This window comes from Macrotis lagotis, chromosome 1 (genome assembly GCF_037893015.1).
Source record: "Macrotis lagotis isolate mMagLag1 chromosome 1, bilby.v1.9.chrom.fasta, whole genome shotgun sequence".
Classification (NCBI taxonomy): domain Eukaryota; kingdom Metazoa; phylum Chordata; class Mammalia; order Peramelemorphia; family Peramelidae; genus Macrotis; species Macrotis lagotis.
The window spans coordinates 63,822,829-63,840,818 of record NC_133658.1 but is presented as its reverse complement, the minus strand read 5'-3'; the positions used below and the strand labels follow the sequence as shown (position 1 = coordinate 63,840,818).

Genomic DNA, 17,990 nt, shown 5'->3' with positions numbered 1-17,990 from the left:
ACCATGCCATCAGGGAAGTGATGCCATGACATGTAGGTGAATTGGATTTGGGTGGGGGAGGGTGAATGCTTTCTCCTCTGGAGCCACCTGGGTCCAGCGGTCAGCTATGAATCAGGACAACTGGAGATGGCCCTGAATGTGAGGCAATCAGAGTTAAGTGACTTGCCCAAGGTCACACAGAAGTGTCAAACATCTGAAGCAGGATTCGAACTCCTCTTCTCTTGTCTCTAAAGTCTGTGTTCTATTCACTGTACCACCTAGCTGCCTTTAGCTAGGCTGTAGGAGATGAATATGTTTGAAGATAGTCAAGAAGGAATTATTAGATAAATACTGAAACCTAGGAATGATGACTGAGGGGACAATGTGCCAAAGAAGATGGAAGGGGATGAGATCAAGGTAACCTATAGAAGTTATGGAATTAGCAAGAAGAAAGGAGGGGGTATATGAAAGTTGATTGTTAACTGTTCAGTATAGGCACTCAATACCTCAGAAATTGGCAAATGCTAAAAATCAAGGTTTAATATATTGTTTTGTTGATTGTCCAGAGACTTAAGAAAGAGATAGATAAAATGGTAAAAAGGTAGATGAAACTTAAAAGTGTGTTGGGGGAACATTTTCCTCCCAAGAGCTAGTTATTAAACATTTACCAGCACATCCCTGGAGAAGGGCCAGCTCTTTGTCAAAGAGTAAAGGAAAGGAAAGAGTAGAGGATGATGTCAGGGGGTTTGAGATGAAGAAAAGAAAAGTGGGAGGAATAGCTTTCATCTTTCAGTATAGAAAGAGATAAAGTCTTCAATGGAAAGGCTTGAAGGAGGGAGAGGTATGAGAAACTTGAAGTTTGGAACAGTTTCTATGGGAAATGCGATAGGTGAATTGTGGAGAAGTGAAAGAATAGTCTTGCTGCAGAAAGGGCCCAGTTGAAATTAGATAACAGAAATTTGTAATGTGCCCAGGTAGTTCACTGGTATGATTTCCTCCCGCATGAATAGAAGAGGAGGCAGATGATGGCAGTAATCCAATCATAAGTTCTGGAGGAGTTGAAATAGGGAGCAAGGAGTATTCTGATCTCCCCTCCAGGGCCAGTATGAAGCGGCAGAGGGAAGAGGCACTATGAAAGGAGGTGTAGCCAGTGCTGTGGAGGATGGCCATGGGGATAAAGTCATCTAGGGAGGCCGGGTCACTGTGACTACAAGTAGATGGAAAGATTATGGGAAGAAGAGGTCCGTCATGAAGGGAAGTGTTTTCCTTACAGAAGAGTAATTCCAGAGTGACCAGTGTAAAGGGAATAGGCAGAGTTGAGAAAGGTCAGGGAGGTGGAAGGCTTAAGAGAATGGAGGTTGAGAGTCATTTACTCCTAGGCAGCGAGCAATGAAGTAACTCCGAGAGAGAGTAACAGGTGGTGAGAATTCGGAAGCCATCGGAGATTGTGGGAGGCAGAACACTCACAGTCACCATTGCTCTAGCCAGTGGGTGGGGTAGGGTATTGCAGAGAAGCCTGGGGGTGGTGGGGGTGCCAAGTTGGGGAGTGTTGGGTCTTGCTGCTTGAGCTTCCGCTATTTTCATGTTTCCTTGGAAAATGGGGATAATAATGCCTGGGTTCTTATTTCCTTCAGAGGATTGTTATAAGAGATAATGTAAAGAAGTTAGCAGACTCTAAACACCCACATATATGTTAATTAATTTTAAGATGTTGACAAAAGTGAACTTGTAGGAGTTTGAGCTAGAAAAAGCCATCCATGGACTCAGAGAACCTGGACTCAGATCCCAACTCTGATGTTTATTGCTCCCTATATGGCATCAGAGAAGAAGTCACATAGCTTCCTGGGACCTCAGTTTTTACATTTTCAAAATGTATCTGAGACATGGTTGCACAAATGATGACCACTTGGGAAATGTGTGTTCTTATTACAAGTGGGAATATAACCCATTTGACACCACAACACCTGAACAGGGCTTAACTCCCTGTTGCCTAGCAATACCTAAAGTATAGGTAAATTCTGATCCAAAGGAGAGAAAGAAAGAAATGTGGGTCACTATTGAGAAGGGTACATCTGGGAGAAGAGCATCAGGGCTTCAGCTGCACCTTGGGCAACCAAGAATAATTCAAAGACTATGGAATGAAAGGGACAAGCATGCATTAGATATAGATCAGGTATGGTCCTCATCACTGAGATTTATAAAGCACTTTAAGATTTGAAAATCAGTTTACATTTGAATCTCACAACAACCCTATGAGATAGATAACACAGGTATTGCTATTCCCATTTTATGGAGGGGAAACTGAGGTTCAGAAAGGTCAAGAGATTTGCCCATGATCCTTTTGCTGGTAAATTCCAGAGGTAGACTCAGAACCCAAGAATCTTTCAGATTCCAAGTCTTTGATTCCAGATACTAACATGAGAAGGAGTAGAAACCATTGAAAGTCCACTTGACCTATTTCTCAATTTGACTGAGAGACAGAGAGCTAATCTGAATGGGGGTGTGCCTTTTACATTGAAAGAACACTGGATTACAGCGTCAAAAGTAAACATGTGGTGGTTTCATTTTTCAGTTGTGTCCAACTCTCCATGACTCCATTTGGGGTTTTCTTGGCAGAGATACTAGAATGGTTTACCATTTCCTGTTCCAGCTCATTTTACAGGTGAGGAAACTGAGGCAAGTAGGATGGAATCACTTGCCCAGGGTAACATGGCTGGTAAATGTCTGAGGTCAGATTTGAACTCAGGAAGATGCGATAGTAGTATTATTCTCATTTTACAGCTGGGAAAACTAAAGCTCAGAGAAAATTTGCCTATGACCCAACAACTAGTGATTGTCTGAAGTAGCATTTGAACCCAGGTCTCCCAACTCTAAGTAGTGATCTATTTGCTACAGTGCACTTATCTATCTCTCCAAACTCTTCTCCTTGCCTCCCTAGGTAACTCAGGTCGACCTGTGGCAGTCACAAAGTACGGTGTTCTCCGTGGAATGCAGACCCATGTGGGAAAAACAATTGTCAACATTTACCTAGGGGTCCCTTTTGCCAAGCCCCCTGTGGGTAACCTGAGATTTGCTCCCCCAGAGCCTCCTGAGCCTTGGGATGACCTAAGAGAAACAACCTCCTACCCTCCTGCGTGAGATTCTCATCTTTAGCTTTTGGGGGGTGTTGAGGAATGAGAAAAAACCAGGGGAAGTGCCCACCTCCATGGCGAGCTGCTGCCAGTCCCCTGGGCTTTGAGCTGATTAGGGAAGCCTGACAAAGGCAGAGGCCCGCTGACCTTTCCTAGTGGCTATTAACCTTCCTGAAACCTCTCCTCCCCAGATGACCTAGCGATTGAATTATCTATACTAGTTCTGCACTGGCTCTGTGCTGAGCCAAGAAATAATACTGGGGGCTGGGGTGATCAGAGAAGGTTTTCTTGGAGGAACTGAGTCTTGAGAATAAATCAAATTGGGGCGGGGGATCCTAAGTGATTTTTGCTTTGCATAGGACTTTGCAAACTGTCATATGGACACAGGAATTCTTTGACCACCAAATACTTGAGTCCACTTTCTACCATTCAGGTGCCTCCAAGAGTACATGGGCCATTTGGCAAACCTGTATTTTACAAACCAAAAATACCCTCCATCGCTGAAATTCAAGGAGGATTGCCTTTATCTGAATATATACACACCAGCCCATGCCCAGAAGGGAGGCCGGCTACCCGTAAGTCATGCTTCACCCCTTCCCAAACTTCCCCAGCTCTCTTTCAGTTCAGGCATCTCCTTCAAGGCAGACAGCTTGATGTCCCAGAAAGTATCCTAGACTTGGAGTCAAGAAGACCTGAGTTCAAATCCTACCTCAAATACTTCCTAACTGTGTGACCCTGGACAAGTCACTTTACAACTCTTTGAGGTAGTTATTATTTTTATCCTTATTTTGCAGATGGGGAAGATGAGATACAAAGAGGTTAAGTGACTTGCCCAGGGTCACACAGCTAGGACATATCTGAGGTAGGATTTGAACTCTGGTCCTCTGCCTTCTGACTCCTGGGCCAGTGTTTTATCCACTGTGCGCCACCTAGCTGCCCTGAATTCAGATCTTTCTGATTCCATATCCCAAACTCTATCCATTGCACCACTGAGTTGCCTAGCTAACTTTTCTTTGAGGACAAAGGGATACTGGAAGAAAATAAGGTAGCCTTCCCATAAGGTTTTAGCTGCCATTCATCAATCACAGGTCATAGAATGTTTTAGCTGTAAGGAACCTTAGAACATGGTATTTTAAAGCAGGAAAAAGACTTAGAACACAGAACTTCCGACCTTTAAGAGACCTTGGAACATAGGATGTCAGAAACTCTAGTTCAAACTAGAGGGAAAGAGACCTCCAGTAAGAAGTCACTTAATCTCCTTAAGTCTCAGTTTCCTCATCTGTAAAATGTGCCTACTGCTTGATAGTCACTCAGGAAATGTCTGTTGTTGTTATTAGAAAAGAGGAGGCAATCCAGTAGGTGACAAAAGTGAAAAATGCAAGTGAGCCAATGATAATTAGCCCTCATTTATCTCTAGGAATGTCAAAATCCTGAATTCACATGCCAGTCTTGTACAGGCTAATACCATTTTCCTGCTTTATCCTAGCAACTCCATATCTTGAGATCGTCTCCTGCTGACCAAATCTTTCATGTCTCTAGAATAAGCAATGCTCTTTCTCTTCTCTGTGTATTTGTTTCAGCAAACAGAAGTAAGAGAAAAAAAGAAATGGAGAAAGAGAAAAAAGAGGAAGAAGGAAGGAAGGAAGGAAGGAAGGAAGGAAGGAAGGAAGGAAGGAAGGAAGGAAGGAAGGAAGGAAGGAAGGAAGGGAGGGAGGGAGGGAGGGAGGAAGGAAGGAAGGAAGGGCGGAAGGAAGGAGGGAGGGAGGGAAGGAAGAAAAAAGAAAGAAAGGAAGGAAGAAAAGAAAGAATAAGAAAAGAAAGAGAAAGAAAGAGAAAGGAAGGGAAAGAAAGAAAGAAAGAAAGAAAGAAAGAAAGAAAGAAAGAAAGAAAGAAAGAAAGAAAGGAAAGGAAAGGAAGGAAGGAAGGAAGGAAGGAAGGAAGGAAGAAAGGAAGAAAGAAAGAAAGAAAGAAAGAAAGAAAGAAAGAAAGAAAGAAAGAAAGAAAGAAAGAAAGAAAGAAAGAAAGGCATGTATTGATCAGCCAGCCAACTGTAGCTCCAACTACTCACACAGGTTGCTGTTTATCCTGTGTTCTAGAAGAGGACCATGACATCAGGGATTTAAGTGAGGGTGACTATGCAAAGTCACCAGCCTCATTTTCTTCTCTGGAACCACCTGGGTCCAGTGAACAGATATGGATCAGGACAACTGAAGATGGCCTTTGATGCATGTCTAAAGCCAATAGGATTTTTACAGCAAGTTAATGCAATCTAAATGAAAGACAACAATTTAAAAAACAGAGAAGCTACCACCCCCAGCTAACCAAGTGAGGGTGTACAGTTTCATTAGGCAATAGAAGAGATTCCCCAGGACAATTCCATATCTCAGTCAGGTTCTCATTGTTCTGGGGTCACAAACCTCTCTAGGTCTCTCTGGACCACAGTGCCAGATCATTTCAGATCTCCAAGGATTTCTTGTAGTTTCTAATTTTTTCTCCTGAGGCAATTGGGGTTAAGTGACTTGTCCATGGTCACACAGCTAGTAAGTGTCACATTTGAACTCAGGTCCTCCTGACTCCAGAGCCTGTGGTCTAGCCACAGCAACACCTAACTGCCCCACTGAGGCTCTCTGTTCTCAAATCTTCCTCCAGCTCTCCAGTCTACTGTTCCTGCTTGGGAACCAAGGTCAGATACTTTCCCCACGTCTTGAAGTAAATGTTTTTTGAGTTGAATTGAACTTTGATTGAGGGCTGATGGATGCCTCTATCATAAGCAAAAACATCTCACTACAGGCTGTGAAGTCCAAAAGACACAAAAATGCCTAGATTCTATACTGGACTGCGTGACTGACTGGGTGACCCACTGAATTAATCCATCAGTGCACATACTCCATGCATTCAACCGACCTTTAATAAGAATCTACTATGAAGATATTGTGCTAAAAGATGGGGATAAAGGAAAAAAGAACAGATCCTATCTTTAAGGAGTAGATACTGCAAGTGGCAATGAGCTGGGACCCAATTTTTTTGAACATCAATACTTTCCAGGAATGTTATATAGATTTCAATCATAGAACATCATCATCTCCAAAGAATCAAAACTGATGACAGGTGATCAGGTAATGGAAAGTGCCAACTAGGTATAAGAAGACTACAGCTGATTACATGTGATGATGTGGGCATGAGAAGTAATGGAAAAGGTGTTTTCAAGAGCACATATGAAAAATACATAGTTCAGTCACATGACAAAAGCAAGGAATGATCCTTTCTGCCAAAGATGGAAAGAAATTAGGAAAGCCTTCAGTCAATTGGCTATTTTTCTCAATGAAGGACATGAACAAGAATACCATAGACTTAAAGGGCATGGATAGTTTATGATCTAAAATCAGGGGACATTGTGGACTTCCCTCATACGATCACAATTCCACTAGTTTATTGTAATAATAATGATAATAATGACAATAAATGCTTGTATTTATATAATACTTTGTGGTTTGCAAAGCTTTTTACAAATAGCTTACCTTATCCTGACAACAACCTATCATTCCCATTTCACAGTTAAAGAAATAGACAGATGCAAGTTAAATGACTTGTTTGGGGACGTATAATTAGTAAGTGTTTGAAGCTAGATTTGAACTCAGATCTTCGTGACTCCAAGTCTATCTACTGTGCCACTTAGCTGACTGTCTTGTATTGCTTTGATACTTCAATGGAGTTCATAGATGAAAGTACTCTCTCCAATAATGCAGATTGAAACCCAGTCAAGTCTTCTCATCCTGTTCCATTTTTATGCATGTCTTCCTGTAAACACTCCACAAAGGTGATCTCTATAACAAGCCTGGGAGCATTTCCTCTTAATCTCTTGACATTATGCGAATACCAATGGGACATATGACCTGTTTATTTTTTTTATTTTTTTGCTTTATGTTTGATTAGCCCTCCTCCTTTTAACTTTTTGCATTTCTTGGATATCTTTTGCTAACTTCTATGCAATTTTGGGATGATGAAGTGGTCTAGAAATGTCTATAGATGACATTTTGTTGGTTGTCGCAAGCCCTGGAGCACTGGCAAAAACTCCTAAATGAGTCCTATTCAAAAGAGTTAAGTTTGGCAGTCCACAAAAGAAAAACCAAATGGATGACAAATTGAATAAATTACAAAATGCAATTGAATGAACAACTCATAGAACTAGTCACTCTGACTATATCCTGAAGAGTCACTCCAGAAGAACTATCACTCTTCTAGTTCTAAATCTATAGCCTATGGCTGTTGATTGCATTTGGGAAAAATAAAGTGTTTAGGGGCAGCTAGGTGGCACAGTGGATAGAGTACTGACCCTGGAGTCAGGAGGACCTGAGTTCAAATCAGACCTCAGACACTTAATAATGACCTAGCTGTGTGGCCTTGGGCAAGCCACTTAAACCCATTGCAAAATCCTAAAACAAATAAATAAATAATAAAGTATTAGTGAATTTGTCATTGGACTGGGAGTCAGGAAGACCTGAGTTAAATCTTCCCTCCAAAACAGTTTAACCGTGTGACCTTGGTAAAAATCATTTATCCTCCACTTGCCTCAGTTTTCCTCATCTGTAAAATAGGAATGATACTGACACAATTTGTTGTGTGGATTAAATGAGATAATAATTTGTAAAATATTTTGCAAACCTTAAAAATCTATATAAATGCTGGTTGGGATAATGATGAATGTCATAATAGACATAGATGGTATGGCTAGAAGTAAGAAGATTGAAACAATCTCTATATGCAGTGAGATTATTTTCAAAGCATTTTAAGCACTCACTCTGTCAGGACGAAAATGTAATTTAAAGGAGAAGGAAATAGGCAAACACTCAGAAAAAATATAAGCTCCCTGAGAACAATCTATTTTCTATTTTTTCTTTGTGTTTCCAGTACCTAGCAGCGCTTTGCACATGGTTGACCTTTAATAGGTGAATGTTGGATTAAATTAGCATAGTTAGTTTACAACCTATATCTCTTGACTTTTGAACTGGTACTCTTTCCTCAGTTTAAAATTCAATTTAATTCAACAAATATTTATTAAGTGCCTACTATGTTCTAAGCACTGCACCAATCACTGGGGATATAAATAAGGAAAGTTCTTGCCCTCAGAGAACTTAGTATTAAATAGGGTAAAATAACACACACACACACACACACACACACACACACACACAAAACTGGAAAGTCCTTCATTTTTATCTATACTAGACAGTCAAAAAGATCATATGGTGATATAGGTGTCAGTCCAGATGGTTTGTGTGAAAGAACAATTTTGTATGTAGGGGCAATTGCCTGCTTGGCTCTCTGTAGGTGATGGTCTGGTTTCCTGGTGGTGCCTTCATTATGGGAGCAGCCTCTACCTATGATGGCTCCCATCTCTCTGCTCATGAAGATGTGGTGGTGATTGCTATCCAGAATCGACTTGGCATCCTGGGCTTCCTCAGGTAAGAGTTGGGAGGGGTCCTGAGAGGGACTTGGAAAAGGGATGGGTGGAGCCGGGTCCAATGGAGATGGGCAGTTTAGGATTATGGGTGGTGCCACATTTCATGTGAGGATGGGATCAAGTAGGGGTGAAGACCTGAGGGCCAACAGAGCTGGAGAATGGTGGTAAAGTTGTATTGGAAGCTGAGCCTGGTCTTGAGACTCTGAGTGGATTTTGACTCTTAGCACTGGAGATACCCATGCCCGAGGAAACTGGGCACTTCTGGACCAGTTAGCAGCTCTGCGTTGGGTTCAAGAGAATATCGCAGTTTTTGGAGGGGACCCCGGCTCTGTGACCCTGTTTGGCCAGTCCTCAGGAGCCATGAGTATTTCAGGGCTGGTGAGTGGGGTCCTGGGAAATAAGCCACAAAAGGGGGATAAGGAAGTTAAATCATTCTTCTAGCTCCTGAATCCAGAGTGAAATAATGGAAAGCAACTTCAAATCTTGACTCCCATGCCTCTTCTCTGTGTGCCATTAGGCAAGTCACATAAAATCAATGGTTCTCATTTTCCTGAATCTATAAAATGAAATAATTGGACTAGAATTCTGTGGTCCTTTCAAAAGTAAATTGATTATCTATAATAAGGGCAAGTTGGTCAAGATGCCCCAGATCCCTTGCCCAGTTGATGAAATTATAAAAAATAAAGGGAAGATAACAGAGGTGATAAAGTATTAAGGTCTTCAGCAAAGTACAAAGATGTATCTGTACTCTTTTTAAATTGTGAAGTTCTGAGGTAGCTAGGTGACATAGTGGATAGAGCACTGGCCCTGGAGTCAGGAGGATCTGAGTTGAAATCTGGTCTAAGTCACTTAATAATTAACCTAGCTGTGTGTGACCTTGGGCAAATCACTTAACCCCATTGCTTTGTTTAAAAAAATTGTGAAGTTCTCCAATCAAGTTAGAAGGAAGGATAGTATTGACAGGTCGAAGAATTGGCCTCAGCTCTGTGGGTATTTTTTCAAAAGAAAGCTACTCCAAGAAACAGTAAAGGCAGGAAAGAGTTCTGAAAAGAGTGAGCTTTGGGAGTATATAAGTATATAAGAAGAATACAGCTTCTGAGAAGGAATCATTCCTTTCCTGAAGGAGGAAGAGAATTTCTCTCTCCTTCTCCCCCTTCCCCAGTAGGAGATATCCCATTCAGCAGGGAGCTGGCCCAAGAAGCCCAGTGACACAACCTAACAAGCAAAACAGCTATGCCCAGGGATATCAGTTTGTGGGCATTCTGAGAAGGAATACCTGTAGCACTGGAGACACGAGTTGCCTTGGCCCATATGTATGTCCTAAATGGATAACTCTCTACCTTTACTCTACATATGTGCCCACTCTTCCCACTAATACTGTGTGTATTTGTGGTAGAGTGTGCATCAAGGGGGAATATTTTGTAGCTACTGTTCTTACCAAAATATCTGGGTAAATTCCTTTGATGTATATAATTGGGTCTCTTGGCTGACCATTAAAGGTAAGCATACCAATGGGGGCTCATGAGTTATCATTGTAAATGTGTAGACCCAAAGAGCACCCTGAATCTGATTTAGCAATCCCATCTCCAACTAGAGAGACCTAACCTGTGATTTCAAATTGAGGGAAGGGTTCAGGAGGGGACCTCCTGATTGTGTTTTACACATGGTTGTGCATATGGACTTCATTCAGGTAGGCCCTTCTGAACAAGTATTTATAAAAACAGCCTAAATGGGATTAGACCAGTACAAGGAAATAAATCAACACAGAGAAACAAGCTTTTCCACAGATATACCCTACCATGAATATCTTCATATGAACACTCATGTATACTACTATATTTCCACACTAATGCTTCAGCAGAAATAGCATGGTCAACCTTCTGAAATCACACTTCTATCATGCTCCAATTTCCCAACTCCTACATAGGATGTACAGCTGGAAGGGACCATAGAATCCAACTCCCTAATTTATAAAGAAGAGACCAGAGAAGTGTTACCAGAGGTCACATAGTAACAGAATAAATCCCAAGGACTCTGACTCCAAATTCAGCAATTTCCGCACACACCCTCCTCTCCATGCACACCCCTGCACTTCACCTATTGCCTTCTCCCTCTTGGTTTCTATAGATTCTGTCTCCCTTGTCCAAGGGCCTCTTTCACCGGGCCATCTCTGAGAGTGGAACAGCCCTCATAAAGATCTTCATGTCTTATGATCCGCTGAAGATTGCCAAGGTCAGTACCCTCAATCCCCAGAATGATCAAGAAAGATTATCCTTTCCCCTAAAGGAAAACACCATTGTTATCCTCAACAGACAGACTTGATGACAGGCCCCCAGTATCAAAGAAGAATTGGGAGAACTTAGATTTCTTGGCTGAGATATGATTCTTTAATTCAATTCAACAAACTTTTAATTAATTTTTCAAGCATTCATTTTTTCTTCTTCCCATCTCTCCCCATGGGAAAAAGAAAAAGAAAAAGAAGGCCCTTAAAATAAATATGCATAATCAAGAAAAACAAATTTCCAAATTTTGATCGTGTTAAAAAAATTTACAGCAAATATTTTTACGTGACAACTATATTCATAAGTATAACTAAGATTTTTTTTCATCTGGAATGACGGGGGGAAGGAAGAGGAGGTGAAGTTTACCTTCCCAAGGTGTGGTCATAGGACAGGTGTGGAGTAGAAGGAAGGAAATTAGCCCTGACTTATTTTCAGCTAACTGAGGTATCCTGGTAGGGGGAAATGCACCCTAGAATTAAGATCAACATCACTGAGGATGAAATTAAGTGAATAGGGTCACACTTGGAGGAAGAAAGAACAAACTTGAATGTTTCTGTTGGTCATTTACTAAATTTGAGCACCCTTCTAAATCTGACCCATCCTTAACTAAAATGGGGCATCCAGGGTTTTGTCCCACCCCCATTGAGGCTCTCACTATGGATGTTTCTGTGGTTCAGCATTGGGGCTACAAAGATGAAAAGTGAAAACTACTACTCTCAGAAAACTTAATTAAAATGTAATAGGAGGAATACAACACATATACAAATAAATATTCAAAGTAGAATGGTGACAGGAACAAATTGAGATACAAAGTACCCTAGGAAAATATGAGGAGGAAGAGAACATTGTTTCAATTGCAAACTCAAAGAAAGTTTCATGGAGGAAGTGGTACCTGGGATGGGATGGAATTTTTAACTGAGTCAAGGAAGTTTGGAATCTGGATAATTAGGAGAAGGAGGTGGGAGAATAGGGAGTAGCAAGTTTAACAAGGAAGATGATTAGTTCTATTTTGTACATATTGAATAGTTGATGGTGCTTCTGCCCCTAGACTAGTTTAAATCCCAACAATCTAATAGATTGGAAACTCCTCCCAACATTTTGATGATTAACTCCAGAGAGCTCCCTAAAAAGCCAAACCCAGACCTACTTTGGGCTACTGGATTCATTTCCACCTAGATGTCCTCATTAGTTATATGATTAGCTCACATTTTAAGTGTTCAGTTCATTAAAATCTGGTGAGGCAAGTGTTATTAGTATTTCTATTCCTATTTAGAAATGAAGAAACAGACTAAAGTTTAAGTGACAAGTTTTTAATAGAAATATAGTAAATATTTAGCTATTTGATCAGGAGTTGGGTAGAGATAAAGATTACATAAGAAATGATACCTACCCCAAGACATAACTGTATCTAAGGCAAGATTCTAATCCAGGTCTCCTAACTGCATAGTATTCTTTTTCATTAAACCATTCATTAGAGAGCAAACTGTTGGCTTCATAGAAGACATCCTGGCTCCATGTATGGGATAGGGAGTGGAGGATGGAAGATCTCAGAACCTCAACCCTGCCACCAATCAAATTTGAGGTTTTCCATCCCAAAATATTGGGATGTAGTTGGGAATGAAGAGAATGAGACTGTTCCATAAATTCAGGGATACCTCTTCTATAGGAAAAGAACTTTCTCTGGGATCTTTCCAGGACCACAGAAATTAAGAACATAGCCAAACCAGTTGCCCTAAAAAAAGAGCCACTGGTGCCAGATAGACCCAAGGGGGAGGTGGGTAAAACCAAAAGGAAATGTTGCTGACATTTTATTCCATCTACCTACAGAGAATTGCTAAAAAGGCCAATTGTGAGACTAACAGTACCCAGGTCCTGGTGCAGTGCCTCAGGTCAAAGACAGAGAAGGAGATTCTGAAGGTGACTGAAGAGATGGTAGGTGGTCTCAGAAACATGAAAAAAAATAATCTCTCTAGTTAAGCAAGGCTGATTCTGAACTGGCGTCCCAGCTCTGGTCCTGCAACTCACCAAGGCTTAATTAACCTTACCCTGTCTCCATTCCCCCAGATTAGCCAATTCAGTGAGAGGTTTCCTGTCATCACCAACAACTCATGGTTCTCAGGGACATAGTTTTTGTATTCCTTTCCCACCAAAGACCTTCCTAGATCATAGATTTAGAGCATTTATTTATTAAACACTGAATATTCAACAGGCTGCATATACTGGGAGTACAAAGAGATACTCCCTGTTTTGAGAAAGGATTACTAAAGATGACTTACATCAAATCCCTCATTTTTACAGGATCCTGAGGCTGTGAAGGTAAATGACTTGATCAAGATAACTCAAGTAGCAAGCATAGAGAGGATCTGATCAAGTCCTCCAAACTCTATTCCAACCCCTATTCTGTGATTCTAAGTTGGCTCATAATCTAACTTCCTCAAAACCCCCTTGTATCCTAGAGATCAGATCCCATCATTACAGAGAGGAACTGCATCATCCCTCTCCCCCAGGGCCTAGACTGTGTTCCAATTCTGTTTATATATAAGCTATGTAGCCTATAGTAATTCTCTTTCCATCCCTGACCTTTGAAGCATCATTATTATGAGGGGAATGGACTAGATGATCTTTAAAATCCCTTTCTACTCCAAATCCCATCAAAGTTACTCATCCCCTTGTCCATATAATTCCCAAAGGCAGCACTGTCCCTGCCCTTGGTAGCACATGGTTTCTGCCTGCTGTTTCCTTCCCACAGGGCACACTGTTCCTCATCTCAGGGACAGGAAGGCAAGGCCAATGGTTTCTGGGGATAGCTGTGATTACTAATATCAAAGAACACTTTCTGATTGACTTTGATTTCATCCCAGCCCCAACCTTGGCTGGGGGACCTCAACACAGGAGGAGGCTTTGTAATTTGGTGTTTGAGTTGAATTTTCAATCAATTTCTCCTTCCTTTTCCTTCTTTTCTGCTACTATTCTCCCTACCTCCTTTTAAATTTTGTTGGTTTTCCTAGAATCTAAGATTTATAGGATACCTCTAAGGTCTTTGTCTTTCTGAGTCTGCCCCTCTCTCTCTGTCTACCTCAACGTGCATCCCTTTTTCCATATTTTTTGTGTGTCTGTTCACCTCTCTGTACACTTTCCTATTTGTCTATCTCTCTGCCTCCTAGTGTGTGTGTGTCCTCTCCAGTTTACATATCTACCACTTTTTATACCTATCTCTTCCTCCTTCTTTCTTCTTTCTTCTCTCTCTCTCTCTCTCTCTCTCTCTCTCTCTCTCTCTCTCTCTCTCTCTCTCTCCCTCTCCCTCCCCCTCTCTTATCTCTTATTGCTCAGAAACATCCCCAACTCCTATAAACCACCCATTCTCCAGTATTCATATTGCACACAACCCATCCAGAGTGAATGAACCAAAACCCAAGCCTCCTCCCTTAGACTTCCCAAAGAGGATAAACTCTCCTGCTTCTTTATTTCAGGCTAGTCCCCAATGCTCACCTCAATCATGTCTTCTCTTCACCCACAGAAATTCTTCAAACCGAACCTAAAAAATAACCTCATGGAGGTACGTTATCTGTGATTTCCAAACCTTAAAGTGATTCCTGGTGAGGCAGAGAACAAATGCAAAAATACCACTTTACAGAGATTCCTAGGTAGGCCTGGGGGAGCAAGTTCAATTCAGATCCTTGGTGTGGTTCAGGGAGGTTCTACTATTAAAAGGCTGCTGTCTTAACTAGAGTATGATTATATGTCTAGATAGATAGATATATATGTGTATGTGTGTGTGTATATATAATTATACATGTATGTGTGTGTTTTGTTCGGTTGTTTTCAGTGCTGTCCAGTTCTTTTTTAACCTCATCTGGGAATTTCTTGACCAAGATACTGGTTGTGGTTTGCCATTCCCTTCTCCAGCTCACTGGACAGATGACTAAACTGAGACAGAGTAAAATGATTTGCCCAGGGTCACACAACCAGTCAATATCTAAGGGCAGACTTGAGCTGAGGTCTTCCTGATTCCTGATTCCTGATTCCAGGCCTGGCACTCAATCTACTCTTCTACCTGGCTGCCCTGTGCACACATATAAAATGGCTCTACACACATATATAAACACATCCATGCATATCTACCTCTTTCTACACATACTGTCAAGATATGTGAGAGGCAACTGGAGTTGAAAAATTGGAGGTCAGCAGATTTACCTCTTTCTACCTCTCTAGGGAGACACATTTGTGGGAGTACACACATTCACATAAGCTTACACGTTCATGCATATATATATGCATCTATATCTTTATTTTGGATATATAACCATGTATAATATACATACATATATATCTAAATCTACATGTTAACATAATCATATATATATATACCTGTATATTTGATATACACTTATTCATGCACATTTATGTATATTATGTGTATAGATGCCCCATCTTAGCATCCATATCTGGACGTACATGATACACACATGTGTGTATGCATGGTAAACAGGCCTATGAAGGGTTAGCCTTTGAAGCACAGACATTCCTTGCCTGGTCTCAGTCCAAGAGATTACATAAAAGACCTTTCTATCCATGCATTCCTGAGGAGTTGTTCCTGTGTAATGATAAAACATTTTCTAATTGGCTGCATAGTTGGAAGACATGATGACTCAATGGTCAGGCTTACTGTCATTGATCTCAAGCCTTCTGGTGGCCACTACTGCCATCTCATTCAGTTTCAACCAGTGATGGAACCCCTGTCTGTCCCACCTTCACAAGGTCCCCTCGAAACTTCCCTTGCAGAATATTCACTTATTTGAGAACAGGGGGGAAATGTGCTCACAATGGGAGATTAGGCTGTTGGGCCTCAGTGACTTCTCAGGAGCAGATTGAAGTAGTCTTACCATAGAGACACAAGAAAAAGAGAACCACTTCTCAGGTACCATCCCACCTCTCTATGCCCATTTAGTCCTGGCTCCACAATCCTTATCAGTTCTTCTAATGTGCCATAACTTTTTGTCAACCCACAACCCACTGTCTCAATCAGATACTGTGTGTGCCCCTAAGCTCCCAGATGGTTGCCTGGGCTGAAACTAGGAAGGGAAAATCGGCATATGCTTCAGGGACTTCTCCCCCATTTGCAGACCAGTCTACTCCTGCTCCCTGGCTCCCTGTGTGACTTTGGGTGGGTCAAACTTGTACCTCTCTACAGGGCAGCTCTACGGTGCTGCCCTTTCTGGATCTGGATCTCTTCCTCTGTAAAATGAGAGGAGGGCAGACCAGATGAGGCACCGTAAGCTCTAGATCTCACTGTCCAATATTGGCCATTTTCAGCAGATGAGGTAGAATGGATGCTGGAGGGTTGTGGGGAGGGGTCCTTCCACCAGCCACCTGCTGGAGTAGCCTAAGCCACCAGAGGGCTCTGGCAGTCTGCGGACCACTGCTCACTTTGGCCAGGTTGATTTGGGGAAACTGAGGTAGCACCTCATCTCTGCCATAGTTTAGGACTAATCTTGAGTTATCTTGTAGCCCATCTGGTTTGTACCTGCTGTGGTGGATGGCATCGTTTTCACTGACAGCCCTGAAGCTCTTCTGGCTCAAGGGAAGCTCCAACAGATCCCCTATCTCCTGGGTGTGAACAGGATAGAATTCAACTGGATTCTCCCTTATGTAAGAGATGGGGAGGGAGAGAGGGATGAAGGGGGAAGGAGATGTTAGGTGTGAGGGGAAAGAGAGGGAGAGAGGGAGGGGGACTCCTAGGTTCCTCAATCAGCACAACCAAGCTTAATCCCAATGCCTCATAACACATAAATGAGGATTATTAAACAAATGTTAAGAAATATTATAAAAATATGTATGTAGTATATATAATAATATATAAAATAATTATACAGTCTAAAGAAATAAAGTATATTAGGAGATATTAAATAAAAAGAAATATTAAGAAAATGGGTGGAGGTACCATGGTCCAGTGGAAAGCAAACTGACCATCAGGAGGTCTGAGTTCAATTCTCTAGTTGGCTGTTTACTAATTGTGTCAGCTCCCTCGTATTTCTGATATCCTGAGATTCTACAATCTGGACCAGAAGTTCCTGAGGGGAAAAAGCATGACTGCAGTTTTCCTTAATGTTAGTTCTATCCAACCTGGTCAGCTACTGGCTGCATTGTGAAGTTGGCAGGGTCTTACTCCCCGTCTAGAATGAAAGGTCTATCTCTGTTCCCCCTCTCAGGACTGAAGAACCTGATTAATCCCAGTTTTCTCTTCCATAATATAGTAGATTTTTGCAAAACTCTTTACATTATTTGTTTGGCTCTATGCAGCAGCATTAACATAATGCATTATTATGTCCATTTTATAGATGAGAAAACTAGAGCCTCAAAGAAAGGAAATGATTTATCCAAGGTCACACAACTGATTAAAAGAACCAAGACTTGGATCCTGGTCTAGCATTCTTCCCACTGCCTACCATTTATATTTTAGGATGATGGCATGCCAATACTCTGTATTCCAAGTACTCTTTTTCTTTTTTTTTAGAAAGATTTTATTTATTTTGTGTTTTTACAAGGTTTCCCCCATTCTTTCCTCCTTCCCCCACCCCCCACAGAAGGCATTCTGTTAGTGTTTAGGGAACTCTTTTTCTAATATCCTCCCTTACTGTGAAATGTAGAGGGAGAATTCTAGGTAACAATGAGCAATGAAGAGAAGTTCTTTTAAATCATATGGATCTACAGGAACCCCTTCCTTTACTTCCAGGTAATAGAGCAAAGCCCATTTCCCTCCTGTTAATCTTGCAATGCTTCTCCAAAAGTAGTCCATAGATTAAAAGCATATTAGAGTAGAAAGAATCAGAGGCTTCAATTCTAGTCACATGTGGCCAAGTCATCTGTAAAATGGCAGTAAAATCTTTGCCCTGCATTCCTTTCAGAGTTGTGGTAGGGAAAAGTGTCAAAAGGTGAGCATTTGGGACAGCTAGGTGGATCAGTGGATAGAGCTCTGACCCTGCAGTCAGGAGGACCTGACTCAAATCTGGCCTCAGACACTTAATAATTGCCTAGTTATGTGACCTTGGGCAAGTCACTTAACCCCATTACCCTGTTAAAAAAAAAGAAAGAAAGAAATGTGAGCTTTTATAAGACAGATGTTTCTAGTTTTTGTCT

At 41.4% G+C, this 17,990-nt stretch overlaps 1 protein-coding gene across 1 annotated transcript in view; it reads left to right on the top strand.

The window, feature by feature from the left end:
- The window catches only part of CES4A (carboxylesterase 4A), a 45,799-nt gene that overhangs the window by 16,551 nt on the left and 11,258 nt on the right, over nt 1–17,990 (top strand). The window contains exons 3-10 of the mRNA XM_074214568.1: nt 2,918–3,113; nt 3,544–3,685; nt 8,439–8,572; nt 8,796–8,949; nt 10,699–10,803; nt 12,681–12,785; nt 14,371–14,409; nt 16,362–16,502. Of these exons, the coding sequence (XP_074070669.1) occupies nt 2,918–3,113; nt 3,544–3,685; nt 8,439–8,572; nt 8,796–8,949; nt 10,699–10,803; nt 12,681–12,785; nt 14,371–14,409; nt 16,362–16,502 (1,016 nt within the window). The remainder of the gene's footprint in view (nt 1–2,917; nt 3,114–3,543; nt 3,686–8,438; nt 8,573–8,795; nt 8,950–10,698; nt 10,804–12,680; nt 12,786–14,370; nt 14,410–16,361; nt 16,503–17,990) is intronic.